Source organism: Vollenhovia emeryi, unplaced genomic scaffold (assembly GCF_000949405.1).
Source record: "Vollenhovia emeryi isolate VEMERY1.0 unplaced genomic scaffold, V.emery_V1.0 DF939130.1, whole genome shotgun sequence".
In the NCBI taxonomy this organism is placed as follows: domain Eukaryota; kingdom Metazoa; phylum Arthropoda; class Insecta; order Hymenoptera; family Formicidae; genus Vollenhovia; species Vollenhovia emeryi.
This window is the reverse complement of record NW_011967236.1, coordinates 608,886-624,287: the sequence shown is the minus strand read 5'-3', so window position 1 is coordinate 624,287 and position 15,402 is coordinate 608,886. Positions and strand designations below refer to the sequence as shown.

The following is a 15,402-nucleotide window of genomic DNA, read 5'->3' as shown; positions in this document are numbered from 1 at the left end:
CAGTCAACTTTCAACACACTTGAATCTAGCGATTGTTCCACTTTTATTTAAAACAAAAATATTTTGACTTAATATCTTACAAGATAGACGCTAAAGTTGACTGACACATCTGCACGTTTAAATTTCTGCGCGCGAAAGTGCTGCGCACGCGCGCCCATGTAAAGGCACCTTTAGGACTCTGGGAAGAACCGGAAGAACAGACCGATTGTTTCACGACTCGTAGAAGTCGTAGAGCAAATGATGCGATCACGTGACTCTCCTCCAGTCGGTTCATTCATTTCGAGAGATTAGTTGGAGGTTATTAAATGGCGATAATCGTGTCAAATGTGACGAGACCGCCGCCACTTGTCATGAGTTAACACGGCGAAGCGTAAGGAATTAGCGTGCGTCTGCGGAAGTCGTCGGGATCGTCGAGGAAAAACGGAGGGCGAGCAATTTCGCAGCGCGAGGAACATATTGGTGAGGCTCGGTGTATGTCGCGGCACACAACGATAAACCGTTTCGGCGAATCGACCGTAGCCACATCATCTGGCCTTGTTGAAAATATACAATCAGCTGTCCCCGCCGCCTGCTGTTTATATCACCCGGGGGCAAACAACAGTTCGTCCTACAAATTCCTTCCGCCCGCCAGTTACGTTCTGATGAGTCTAGGCACGCCGATTGTCAGAGAAGAGGCTCGGCGAACGATTTATTCATCCTGAGTCGCTTGCGGCCGAACAGCTTGATGAAAGTTACATTCGCGTATGTCGTTTGGTCGGCCAAAGTGTCCCTAGAAGCTCGCGAGCCTCGCTCGATACAATGTGATGCGTGTTATCAACTTGAGAAGATATGATAACGTCCCTATGCACAACAGCCCATGCATAGAAGGCTAGAAGCAGGCAGGAAGGAAAAGACGTGTGAGAATCTCGAGGGTAACTCGTATGCGCTTGCCATTCATACCTTTTGCGACGATGGAAGCGTCGAAATGAGATAGATCAGTCGGGGGGCAAGATTTTCGGTGGACCATGTGCGCTACTAAGAGCTTGAGATCTTGACAAAAAAGAGTTTATTTTTTTAGCAAACGATGGCTTGCGATGGTCTTATTTGGGGGCTGTTGTTTGTGGGATGCAGCATACAGGCTTTATGGGCTTTATCCGAGGACGATCTGTCAGAGTACATGAATAAAGAGGAGAGGGAAACCTTGAAGTTCGTATTAGCCGCTACTTATATCACTGAGGTTGCGGTCGAGCTGCCGCTACAAACGCCGCCAAGTGTTTCTCTTCTTTTGTCCTTGCTGAAAGGAAGGAGAAGAAGAATACTGCGATACATTTGAAGCAACAGCTTGACCGCGGCCTACATCTCTATTTTGGATTATACTTTTCATTGTACTATTATATTTTACAGGGAGGAAGCGAGAGATATGTTCTATCATGCATATAATGCATACATGGTAAGCAATACTTAATGTATATATAATTGTTTTTAATTTGTGTAATTAATCCTCCATTACCTGTGTGGATTTTTCTTATACAATTACTTGCATGGATTATACTTCATAATTACATTTCAATTTTTACTATTTTTTTGACGATTTGCAATAAAAAGTTGATAACATTTTGTATACATATCTTCCAAGTAAAGATTGATGCAAAGGTTTCCTTTTAATTATGCTTGAAAATAATATCTTGTAAGTTAGAAATAGCTACAATGTGTGTGTGTGTGTGTGTATGTGAGAAAAGAGAAGTGTTTTTAAAATTAGCATTTCCTGCCTTCCATATCAAACTTAGTAATTTAATACAAAGCTACAATTGTTTAGGATAATGCATACCCTGCTGACGAACTGATGCCATTAAGCTGCAAAGGACGATATAGAGGCTCTGAACCGAATAGGGGTGATATAGATTTCACATTGGGAAAGTAAGAAGCTAAATTATTCATGTTGAAAGTTCTTATGTAAAATCAGTTATATTCTTGTAATAATGTAAAGAATTATTTAACGCCAGTGATTGATTAACCAATGTAGAAAATTGCATGACGACCCATGGCTGGCAGATTCTAATTACAGGAATTCATTGCGAAAAATATTACCTCAGCCAGGGTGAGGTAATATTTTTCGCAATGAATTTCTTTAATTAGAATTTGCCAGCCATGGGTTGTCATGCAATTTTCTACATCTTTTTGTAATAGTGTTTGGCTTCCATTAAATTGATAATCATTCTTATTGATGTTACTACTTCTAACTCATTTTAATGTGCATACCGTTATTTGCAGTTTTTCACTTACTTTGGTAGATACACTGGATACGTTAGTGGTACGTTGTAACAACAGATTTCTATTTGATACATCACTGACATGGCATCCATGTATACTTTTTGTGTATTAATTCTATTTTATATTTATATTAGGTACTTGGGGATTTAGAGGAATTTGAGAACGCAGTCAAACTTGTTGCTAGAGATGTAAGCTTTGATACGGATGTTATTGTTTCCTTATTTGAAACAAATATTAGAATGCTTGGGTGAGTGAAACCATTGCAATTAAAATAAAAGTTTGTACACAAAGTGTACTAATTCTAGAAATATACTTGTGAACATTTTTATTAAAATATGTTTTCATGTGTTAAATGTTATCTGTTTACTATTATGTCTCTTATGCTGTGTGTTCTTTTTTACAGAGGTCTTCTTAGTGGTCATATATTAGCTGAATATCTACAACAGAGAGCCGATATAATGTCATGGTACAGAGGAGAACTTTTGAACTTGGCTAAAGATTTAGGATACAGATTTCTACCTGCATTTAATACAACTACTGGAATACCTTATGGCAGAGTAAGTTTCATATATGATGATATACAATGTTTCGCTGGACTCTTGAGTGCTGACTGCAGTTATGTTGGATTGTGACGTTAGAAGCAAGAAATGACTGAGGATTCTTGCGTGATATTTTCAAATAAAAGTCATATGACACGGTACATGCAACTATAGTACACACATACGCATGCACACACAAGCGTACATAGAGAGAGAGAGGGAGGGGAGAAGGGGAAAGTTAATCAATTGATAAGAAATAATCTTGAAGAGGGAATGATGTAAAAATTCGCTTTCTTTATTATTTAAGTAAATGTTTTTAAACGAAATAACTCTTGTACATCTCTACCAATCGAAGAAATAAGAAATGTCTTGGGTTTAATTTCAGTTAAGCATTATGTATATTTGATGGACAAAGTTTTCTTACATTTTCTGTGTTTTGTAGATAAATTTAAAACATGGTATGAAAGGAGTTCCTATGGAAATATCAAGGGAGACTTGCACTGCTTGTGCAGGTAGTATGATATTAGAAATGGCTGCGTTATCTCGATTAACAGGTGAACCGATTTTCGAGGTAAAATATCCTATTGATACACCATATACGTAGTTGATAATTTATCAGTATTAAATATAATAAATGTTATAAATAACAGTAGTGGATGATAAGTATTGTTTCTCTAGGAAAAAGCACAAAAAGCTATGGATGTTCTGTGGCGAATGAGACATCGTGGTACAGACTTGATGGGATCTGTGTTGAATGTCAACTCTGGAGACTGGGTACGAAGAGACTCCGGAGTCGGTGCTGGCATAGACTCTTATTATGAATATTGTCTTAAAGCATATATTTTACTTGGTAATTATTTGTATATGAGCACACGCGCGGGCGCGTACACATACAAGGGGCTTCTATACACTTTGCATTATATGCAGGTGATGAGAAATACTTAGGCCGCTTTAACAAGCATTACCAAGCCGTAATGAAGTACGTTAGTCAAGGACCTATGTTGCTGGATGTACATATGCATAGACCAAATACCAACTCGAAAAATTTCATGGATGCTTTATTGGCCTTTTGGCCAGGTCTGCAGGTATATATTAATTTTGCTTGCAATAAAAAAGAAAGCTTACTAATTCGATTTTATTTGTTGTAGGTTCTTAAAGGTGACATCAAACCTGCTGTGGAAACGCATGAAATGCTATACCAAGTCATGCAGAGACATAACTTTATACCAGAAGCATTCACTACCGATTTTCAGGTATATTGCGACCATTATAGAATGATAATTTTCAAGATACAAAATTAGATTGACAATATTATATATTGTCTTGTACATACATGTAATCTAGACGATATGTATCCAAAAATAGGTGCATTGGGGGCATCATCCACTCAGACCAGAATTTTTAGAATCAACCTATTTCTTGTATCGAGCCACAGGTGACCATTATTATTTAGGAGTCGGACGTAAGGTACTCAAGAGTCTGCAAACGTATGCAAGAGTGCCGTGCGGTTATGCAGCCGTATCAGACGTTAGAACTAATAAACATGATGACACAATGGATAGCTTTGTATTGTCCGAGACATTTAAGTACTTATTTTTATTATTTGCGGAGCCAGGCGAATTGGTTTTAGACTTGGACGAATTTATTTTTACTACCGAAGGTCACTTATTGCCCCTCACCCTCGCTTCTATAAGGACAAATGTCTCGTCTGTAAGTGTATCTGTATAGGGTGCAATTGATTCGACACCGATGGATATAAATTTTACGTTTTTTTTTATCAAGCAGGATTTTGAACGCGATATCGTGCAGGTGGATGAATTTGATCGTACTTGCCCGAATAGTCTGCACTTGTTTCCTGCATCGGTGAGACAACCACTGAGAAATATGGTTGAAGATGTTTGCCCGAGACGGTCGATTAAACGAAGACTAAGTGCATCGCAATTTCAGGTATGCATCATATTGTATTTGTTTTTTGACATAAATCTGGGAATCCAATTTTTTTTCTACAGGCGAATAATTTGGAACATCTGAAAATGTTGAGTGACATGGGAATAACGACTCTAACGTTAGCGGATGGACGGGTTCAACTTCTGCACACATTTTCTAATGTAATTTATTTGTTATGTTAAATATTGTAAATTGCTCAATGTCTTCTTATTATCTTTTATACATAATAAATTATAATGCTGTTTAAAGGCAAAGACACCGCAGGATTCAGAGGAAGGACTGTTGTTCATGCAAGAAATGGTTGAGCTTACCAAGATGCAAATACAACCGGAAACTAAACCGCAAACAGTAACATTCATAAAGCCTAACACAGATCCGCCGGAAAAAGTTACATTGCTAGCCGGACCAGCGCAATTCGGACCTGAATTGCAGAATTTTGATAAGATTACTGGAAAAGTAATATTTACATATCCATCTGCAGCTTGCACAGACCTGTTGAACGCGGACAAATTGGCAGGCAAAATAGTGATCATGGATCGTGGAAATTGCATGTTCATAGAGAAGGTGTGTGTCGCCACAAAATATTTTTCCAAGTCAGCCTTTTATATTTTAACTTGATATTTTTATATTTGGCTCTAGGCGCGAAGAATTCAACAAGCTGGTGCTCTTGCTGGCATAGTATTGGATAATGTCGCGGGTTCCAGTGCGGCAACTTCACCCATGTTTGCAATGTCGGGCGACGGAAAGGAAGTGGATGATGTCACGATACCCGTCGTGTTCCTCTTTTTTACAGAGGCGGCCGAACTGATGAAGGCTATTAATACGGCAAATGGCGATCTTACCGTCACACTGGGTAATTATAGAAATTTTAATATGTCGTACAACAAAATATAGAAATTGTTTTATTTTTAACACATTACTTCTTCATAACAATTTCTCACGTCTATTTGGATTCGAGTTTTTTTTTAGCAAAAATAGCGAAATATTTTTCAGTAAAAATTGAAGGAAAAGAGGAGGGAAAAGACTTTTTTCCTCGATATTTTTGTATAAGAAAAATTAAGTCAATAATATTTTAAGAATTTATTGTTAAAAATTAACATATATACAGTTTATTTTGAGTATTAATACTAGTTGTATAATATTTCTCATAAAATTAACACTAGTTATATAACATTGTTTGTACATGTGATTATAGGGATATATTCTTCAAAAGATGAAATCCAACTTAAAGCACCCACTGATTTATCACTGTTCGAACGTTTTAAAGGATCGTTAAAATCATTTCTCAGCCGACATGTGACTCCACAGGTTTGTTAATGTTTTTATGTTTAAAGAATAATACAATGATATATTCTATATTTTATATAAAAATTACAAAGAACATAAAAATTTTGTATGTTTATAGGCGACAACTATCGCATCTAATTTGGATATGATGATTCCCGTAATTGAATCGCAAGAAAATCAAGAGGATGCTATTGACTTTCATTACTTTCATGCAGATATCGTTAAGGATTCACTTGGCGGTGAAGTCAGAATTACTGCCGCATCTGAAGCTACAATTATCTTCTTAAGACCAGTCTCTACACCGATAGAGATTTTGTGGCATCAGTTAAAAGAGGTATTCGTCAATCAAATATTTCTCAACGTTAAACAGAATAAAGGTATAAGAATTAGAAGTTTTATCTTGGAGAGCTATTATAATTGGGTTAACAAGGCACGTGGTGTTCTTACTAAAACGTCACTATCGTATAAAGTCCGATGGTTCTTAAGTGAGCTGCTTGTGGTTGCACCAAATTCATCTATTAAAAAAATGGGACAGTTACTGGAACCCAACAGGAAGAAGCTATTGGCACAATATTTACTCACTAATATGGATACTATGGTGCTGAATTTAAAAACCGTAGCTACAAAATTGAAGAATATGAAATCTGTGAGGCCTGAAATGGAACAACTGCTAAAAATTTCGGAATCTGGCATTGCGCAAGTTGAAAATTATTCATTCTTACGTCACTTATTAACTGATTTGCTTGATGTGGAAGATGAGATCATCAGTCAACATGTCGCCCTTTTGGATCGTATTCATGCAGAAGTTCATACAACATATCAAGAAATATTAATTGACGGAGTACAGAGACACCTAGAGAAGTCGGGAGTAGAAGATAGCTCGTATTACGACATGCTGATCTCCGATTTGCAAACAAATTTCAAAAATATACATAAAGGAGAAAGTCTACTTGGAAAAACAAAAGAAAACAATTTAGCAGTCGCGGAATTTATTAGTGACAGTAATGGAGGCAAATTAGAACTAGAAAGTAAAAACATAAAAATTTTGAAGAAAACTAAGGAATCGAGTGCTGATAAGTTGGAGGATTTCGAATATTTCATATTGACGGAAATACAGAAAGCTGCGAAATATTCTGAGCAAAATATCTTGCAAAAATATGAAGATACAAACGATGAATCAAAAGATATTGCGACAGAAACTAAAAAGAATACGAATGTCGTCAAATCTGACAAAATTACTCTGCACTCTTCTCAGAATCAGAGCAAAGACGAAACTAGAAAGAATAAAGTTCAAAATACATTTCAGGAAGAGGTGGATTTTCTGCGAATAACAAAGATAGCAAACGCGAAACTCAAAGAAGTCACCAAGGAAAACAAATGGAAAGAAAAATCTTTTATGAATTCTGCATCAAGTGATACAGATAAGATTTATGTTTCCGATATGTTTGTGGCTGCGGACATAAGGACAGCTTCTCCTGATAAAAAAGATACTGTGCAAGAATTACATAAAAACATTGGTGATGCACAGCATAGTCACAAGACTGATTTAAAAGCAAAATCATCTAATAGAAAAGATCAGGTTGAAAATAAAATTATATCCAATGATTTTATGGAAAAGTTGAAAAATCCTACCCGGGTTAACGAGAAAAAAGTATCTGTTCAAAAAAAATCACAAATTACAGATATACTATATAGTACCATGGTATCCAATGAAGTAAAATACAGTGATGAAAAGCCTACAAGTAAAGATAAAATTAAAGAAACTAAACCAAAATCGTGTAGAGCTAAACATATCGATGATGAATTATAACAATAGCTTTGAGATTTAGATTAAATTATAATTATTATGCAAAAACAGAACTCTCGATAGCCAAAAGGCTATGGCTATGGCATTACAGCTGATATTTTTGCATTGTGATCTAGATATGCGTATAGTCAATTTTAATTGCCTATACGTGCGCTCCTGTGTGCGCACACACGCACATATACACACACATACACGCGCGCGCGCGCGCACACACACACATACACACAGAGAGAGAAAAAGAGAGAGAGAAGTCTAGGAAGATTATACCTATCTACCTACCCAATAAGAAAAGTAAAACTGTCAAATTATATTGCTACCATATTGTAACTTTATAAGGAATCTATGGATTCTAAATTGGTGCTTACAAGAAAACTCTATCTCAATTTGTTACTCGAAGAAGTTACTGTGGAATGTAGATATCATGGACATTACCTGTATGACACACGTGTGTTAAACTGGTTGTGAGGATGTATTCCGAGTAGGGCGCTAATTCATGTATTATATATTTTGTGTGTTATAGTATAATATTCTATATGCTGAAATATTATAATAGCAGCAAAGTTCTTTCTTCCATGAAAGCAGTCCTGATGAATCTATTCTACAAATTGTATTATATATAACTGTATTATACAATTGTAAATCTAAAGAAAAGTAATACTGATAATTTTGTTATGTAAGGGCATAATGCATCAGGAATAGGAACGAAAGAAGAAGCGTTATTACCACCCATCTTTTCACATTTACATTGTTTTACTCTAAAGATGTGCCATGATTAATAATAATGTATTTATCCTATGATGCAGTTAAAAATAATATTTAGTATACAAAAAATATTCCAAGTGATTTCTTCAATTTTTTGTAAAAACTTTTACGATAATCATTTTTGTCAATATAAATATAATATTAAAAATGGATTTATATACATATGAAATATCTTGTTTGAAGTTATACAATATTAAACTTTGTACCAATTGCACTGTTGCATACTGTTGTAAATTATTCATTAAACAGTTGTAAGAATCTATATAGAATTTATCATAACTTTAGAGTGCAATGTTTCTTAAATAAAATACATTAAATACTATGTTTAATTTGGTAATAAGCAAAGTTTTGTGAGGAATAATGCAACAATGAAAAAAATTTTACTTCAGTTACAACTTGTAAGTTGAAGTTATGCCTTAAATACATGTGTACAGAGAATGTCAATGTATATAATACAATATATGAAATACTGCGTTTTATATATGTATGTATATATATATATATATTTGTAATATATATTCATATATATACATACATACGTATGTATGTATGTAATGTTATATGTACATAATGTAAATTTTTATTATGATATAAATAGATAATGCAGATAACTGATCTTTTGATAACTTCCTGCCTTATACACTTTTCTTTCTTACTTGTAAATCAAGAGACACGATAGTGACTCACGTATATTTACACGAATACGTTGTTTTTATAACAAGAAGAATGGATATATTTTACGAACAGCGTTAATATCTTAATAGTTAATATTAACAAAATCTTTAATAGTGGTAACGTTATAATATACTGCGTACGATGCACATAGATGTAGAAGTAACAAATTCTATTATCCGTTGCAAGTTACATATGGCATGAAGTGCTATAAATCCCTTTTTCTGTTTTTTAATATCCTGCAGATTTTTGATACATTTCTATTCGATATTTTTAATTTAGATTAATTTCTTTCCTGTACTCCATGTATGTAATAAGTTCAACAAATTAATATTACTGCTACTATAAATAAACTTAAATATTCTCCTGCAAAGTTATTTTATATAATATAAAATATATGTATTAATGAAAAAATGTCAACAATATATTTTTAATTTATTTTAAATGTGTACAAAGATCACATCGTTATACATGTATGTATATTACTTTACATCAGTTTGCTGAATAAAAGCATGTACGAATATTCTGTTACAAAAGTCAGTTCTGAAGACAATTTTACATTTTTAGTTCATATCAAATGCAACAATTTGATTAATAGTATTGTTAAAATATTTGTTATGCTTTTTATCACAATAGATAAGGATAGGTAAAGGAAGAAACTGAAATATTCTATTCTATTAAATTTAATATGGCAAAAAATATTCGACGTTCATATCATGTTCGTCATAATATATAAATATATTTCGTGCTTTTACAAATATATATTAGTAATTTAAAATAATTTTCACAAACTTATTGCAACAAGACAAAAATGAATATATTTTATTACTTGCTACTTATGTAAAAGTACCAAGTATTGAATCAGCTCTATACCTGCTTACAAATGTATACAAAAACGTAACGTAAAATGCATTAAAAAGTGCCTTATTAATCCATTAAAGAATAATGCAAAAAGTAAGTTGGTATCAAAGATTGGTAAATATAAGAGGTAGGGATCTTTTTCATAATTTTTTGTGGTTTTGTGTCTAGATGACATCCGCTACAGTGTGAAATGTTATAACGGTAATACGTAATCTTTGCCCTTGTAAATTATATTCAAAATGTTAAGGGATATTAATATGGAGGCAACGTTAGATCACGATTTGTTCAAGGTATATAAGTAACAAACTTATTGTACATCTCTGCAAACATTAATCTGTCAAAGCTCCTTTAAAAGAGCTGATTTAGCGTTTTTAAGTTTATCCAACCTCCTTTGTAGATGAGAGTTTGCTGTCTCCAATTCCTCTACACGACTTTGTGTTTCTCTTACCTATAAAAAAATATTAAAACCTATATAAGTATACCTATAATTAGGTAAATTGCTGTATGATATATATGCAGATCTTTTTATCTGCAATAAAAATCATATTCATACTTCTCTTTGCAATTTCCTTTTTTCTACTTTCAACTCATCCTCTGCTTTTTCAGATGCCTCTGCAGCTGATTTATAACGAATTACTTGACTTTCTAATCTAGCTACTGTCGCTTGCAGCGTTGACATATCTTGTTCCGCTTTTTGTAATTTAAATTTATAATCAGCCAATAATTTATTTGCTTCACGTTGAGTATCCTCATTATCTGATAAATAACCTGTTAGAACAAATACATCAATTAATATAAATATACATAAATTAATATAAAAGGCATATTACATTTATATTGTAATATAAAATATCAAGGATTACATATATAACTGAGGTGTTTAAAATGAACCTATATATTAACCTAATAATGAACCAGATGATTTTTCGGGTCTCACACGATTTCTAGTTTCTTCTAACTCCAATCGTAAATGGCGAATTTCATCTTGCAGTTCCTTCTTCTCGGAAGCAAACTTTCTCAGTCGAATATCTAAAAGATCTACATTATAAAATTTTATCCAGTAATAAATGTTCAACTTCTCAATTAATTAATATACCTAGTGAACCTGTACCAGCTGTTTCTAATAACTCTGCAGCTTCTGTACTGACTAGTACCCTCTTTCTATGACACAATCCATTTTCAACATTTTCATTATTTTCATCTTCGCTTTCCATATTGTCAATAATGACTAAACCGTTTTCCTAAATTATCATTTATTTTAGGTTTATGTAACAAAGATTACAAGATACATTTTCATAAACAATCTTACCATTTGATTTGTACTCAATATACGTACTTGTATAAGTGTATCTCTTTCTAGTAACTGCGCCTTGCAAATATCTAAATCTTCCTTCATTCTTTGACTGACCCGTTTTAATTGCTCAACATTTCGATTTTTCTCTCTCAACTCTCTACGTAATTGTGCAGTGGTTTCTTCTAATTCTTCGAATTTATCCTTTAATAAATCCACTTGATAAGCATATGATGACTTTTCATTGTCTAGCTGAGCATTAGCTATCATTGCCTTTCTGAACTTTTCCTCAAATTCCTTTAATTCCAGCTGCATATAAATATATATAAAAAGACTTTGTATTAGTGTCATTGAAAATTGAATAGTAAAACTGAAAAGATTTGTAGATATACCCTTATATCTCTGCTTAATCCTGCGTCTTCCAACGAATCTTCTGAAGATCTACGACTCGATTGGAAATTGTTGGAATTTGTAAGAAGTCGCGATGTACGCACTGGATCCGGAGTCACTCTCATAGTTCTATTTACATCAGCTACAAACACACATATATTGTATCATATTTTTGTGTAGATTAATTTGACCAACTTTTGTCTGAGACATTTTTCATTTACTTAATATTTTTTGAGATATTAAAAGAAAACTTGATAAGTTTTTCAATATTTAACGTACTATATCACGATAATTCTTTATCAGAGCAAAAAGTGGCACAGAACTTTATCATTTGATTAGGACTCAAGAAACTGCTACTGCAATAGAGCTCCAGTTTTAACTTGCTGATCTTGAAATCTCCTTGGAGTTTTTACAACACAGTATACACTAGTATGCTGTTACAAAAGTTAGGGCACTATTCACAGCATAGTCCTGAGACCAAATCAGATAAAAACATTCTGCACCACTTTTCCCTTTCACACACAATTGTTAAGATATTATTAAATGCATATACATATGTATATTTGTGTGCATGTATATGTAGATAAGTGTGTTAGGTGTATACACGTACGCAATAATTTAGAAGATGTGACAACCTTTAAGAGATGGCAAGTCTTATCAAGTGTTGGAGCACTAAATGTTTTCTAACATCTGGGAGAAACGTAAGTTTTGATGTATTTATAATTTTGCTTGGCTATAAATAGCCGCAACAATGGCGTTCAATCTGAATATATATGCATCGCACCTGCAAAGCATCGATTACTAAACTCTTTGAAAATACGCTCGACAAAATCTACCCTCCCTCTACCCCTTCTCCTGAAGTTTGTCATAACTTGCAAAACACCTTGTGCATATACACAGAGGAAGCTATTTTAGAAGTCATTGCAGATATGAAAATATAGTGCATAAAATTCAAAATGCAATTAATTTCCCAAACTACCTGCACACATGTCGTAAACCTTATCAGCATTCTCCTCTGCCTCTTTCTGTTGTCTTTCTAACTCCCGCATTCGTATTTCTCTGGCTTCTGCTCTCGCCTGTCTCCTAGCAGCCAGTCTTGCTTCTGCCTGAAAGTACATACGTGGAAAATTCACTTTATTATCAAAGATATGTATATTTATATTGGGTTTATCATAACTATATTACAAAACATCTATTAGAATAATTAGCAAAACAAAAAGGGATTATATGCTCCTCCGTCCATGATTTTTTTATGTAACACTTATATTTATCAAAGGACAAATTACTTGTATAATTGCTGTACAAATCGAGCTATAATGAGATACAATAACTGATTTAACAAATTAACAAATAACAAGAAAATATGGAATACATAAGTAATACATTTTATCCGAATACATCCAGTTACATATCAACTGATCTCTTTCGCAAAGGTTGTATTTCAATTTTACCCAATTTTTTTCATTTCTTAACACACATACACATACACATGTACGCGCGCGCATGTGTGCACACATATTGTTAGATATTCTATGCATATCAAAAGGACAACTGCATTGTACAATTAAATTAAGGAACAGCCGGACAACTGTGCTACTTTTAATTTGTACAAACGATGTCTGATGTAACTTTATACAACCTTATGTTCGTGCATATCAATTTGTCACCGAGATACATTTTATCATCAAGATCGTACCTCCTTGGCTATTTGATCAAGCGCTTGATCTTCCGCAGAATGCCGTGTAGCAGTTCGCCTTCGTCCAGTAATGGCAGATTCCATTTCGAGTTTCCCTCGCTACAACTTTTGTTTCAATCGCAATGATTTGAGGTAGGAGAATCCACTTCTGGCGCCAAATTAACAGGCAAACGATTAGCTAAGGATAAATGTATACAGATATAGACTAAGGCAGCAAAGTTGTAACTAATCAATGTTGCGTCCAATTTAAATATTTCTCTCATTTATAATTTCGATTGCGACTACTTGTTTTCAGTTTCGCGAAATGCATCTACCACGCAGTTTCAATTTGTGCATCTTTGCATTGTATTCGAAACTTCAAATTGGCGATATTCCACTGGACACTGTATTACGCCGAATTGTTACAAATTTTATCAGATTGGTCGTTGCTTCCTTCAGACCCTATTTTATATGAAAGTTACGCTTCGTACCTGGCGTACTCCAAGGTACTCGGTGTCAATTACACTGTGAAACGTACAGTTTTCCAAATACAAAAAATGTTATCACTATATGCGCGCGTGTGTACAAATTTAATATAAAGTCCCCTATTATGGGACAGGCTTCTAATATAAAATAGCAGAGTTTCTGCCAAGTTAATAGTCTGTTGGTCCCGCGATGAATTAATTTTTGCCCTTGGCGTCAAGTCCGTTCAGTGGAAAATTGATCGTTAGATCGTGCAATTGTTGCGAAAAGAATGATTTGTAATTGAACTTGGGCGTTGAAAACCTACTGACTCATAACAGAGGACTCTCCTCTATTCATTATCTTGATGTGTACTTCTCTCCCCTTACTCCTCTAAATGGAACATTGTCAATTTGCACGCGTTTACTTTCCAATGCATACGCAGCTATCGCGAGGCTGATTAAAACCACACAAAAGGATATAATCGGATACGCGTGAAGTAAGCAAGAATGCAAGTCTTTTACGGTATATTATGTGTATGTGTACTACGAATGTAGAAGATACATGCGCGCGCGTGCTCATGGTGTGCGTATTTCATGCGCACACAATCTCACACACACGCGCGCGCGCGCGCGTAGTGTGTGAGTGCATATACATATATATACGTATATATATATATATATATATTTCATTACGATCCACCATTCTGTTGCTCGCTTACTGCGGGCGAACACTTACGATTAAGACACGTCGTCAATCGGTGAATAGGTACACATTTCTCGGACCGAGTCGCGTACGAGGACAAGTGCTAAGTGCGTATTACAGAGAGTACAATCGATGGAGTACAATCGAGTGACTTTGTCACAATGCGGTACGCAACTTAACTGACGAAACTCCGCGACGGCCACGGCGGTATCGTCGAGCCTATCCTAATCTATAATCGGCGGTTACGGCATTACGGGTTTCTATCTCGAGGATACGCGAGGACCGTCTCGAGATTCCCCCGATGATCGGCCGACCGGCGACCAGTCCGCTCAAACGTGAGACCCGACGAATACGGTGCGCGACGGCGCACCCGAGCTCGGCGGAAGATACATCTCTCGAACGGTCTCGCATCCACTCCAGCACTCGTTACTCCGCGCTCCGCACTCTGCGAGACAGTAATGCGCACGTAACACGTATGTACGTACGGAGTACAACCGCGCCGCACCGTATCACATCGCGTTTCTCGCGTTTCGCCTTGCCGTGCCCTGTGTCTGGCTAAACAGAGCCATCTTTGAAAGGAACAAAATACTATTTCGACCACGCACCGATCGGTAACATTGGCCGCGTTCAGCAGACACAATTGTTGAGTGAGCGCTCAGTATGATTGGTTAATACTTTCAGATCCAGCCAATCATGTTAAGAAATCATTGGTCGCGTTCAGCAGACACAACTGTTGTGCCTGCTGAACGCGGCC

At 35.1% G+C, this 15,402-nt stretch overlaps 2 protein-coding genes across 7 annotated transcripts; one reads left to right on the top strand and one right to left on the bottom strand.

Annotated features, from left to right (window-relative positions):
* The first annotated feature begins 211 nt into the window (after positions 1-211).
* Positions 212-8,057, top strand: LOC105568291 (ER degradation-enhancing alpha-mannosidase-like protein 3). The gene is made up of 17 exons (XM_012023832.1): positions 212-1,185; positions 1,384-1,429; positions 1,796-1,896; positions 2,251-2,290; positions 2,385-2,497; positions 2,654-2,807; positions 3,232-3,360; positions 3,468-3,639; positions 3,717-3,874; positions 3,938-4,042; positions 4,155-4,499; positions 4,575-4,736; positions 4,799-4,897; positions 4,986-5,300; positions 5,376-5,589; positions 5,932-6,044; positions 6,142-8,057. Exons 1-17 carry the CDS (start codon positions 1,064-1,066, stop codon positions 7,831-7,833), a joined length of 4,080 nt encoding a protein of 1,359 aa, XP_011879222.1. The 5' UTR covers positions 212-1,063; the 3' UTR covers positions 7,834-8,057.
* A 1,874-nt stretch (positions 8,058-9,931) lies between these two features.
* Positions 9,932-15,202, bottom strand: LOC105568290 (leucine-rich repeat flightless-interacting protein 2). 6 transcript variants are annotated; one of them, XM_012023826.1, is made up of 9 exons: positions 14,682-15,202; positions 13,503-13,680; positions 12,786-12,912; positions 11,809-11,948; positions 11,462-11,725; positions 11,222-11,366; positions 11,029-11,163; positions 10,679-10,893; positions 9,932-10,573 (listed from the first exon to the last, which is right to left on the bottom strand). In XM_012023826.1, the coding sequence occupies exons 2-9, from the start codon at positions 13,584-13,586 to the stop codon at positions 10,463-10,465; spliced, it is 1,221 nt and encodes a 406-aa protein (XP_011879216.1). In that variant the 5' UTR covers positions 13,587-13,680; positions 14,682-15,202; the 3' UTR covers positions 9,932-10,462. The 6 variants fall into 6 exon arrangements, with proteins under 6 accessions (XP_011879216.1, XP_011879217.1, XP_011879218.1 ...); XM_012023827.1 differs by having other exon boundaries at positions 13,503-13,650; XM_012023828.1 differs by having other exon boundaries at positions 11,029-11,154; positions 14,682-15,201.
* Between the last annotated feature and the right edge of the window lie 200 nt (positions 15,203-15,402).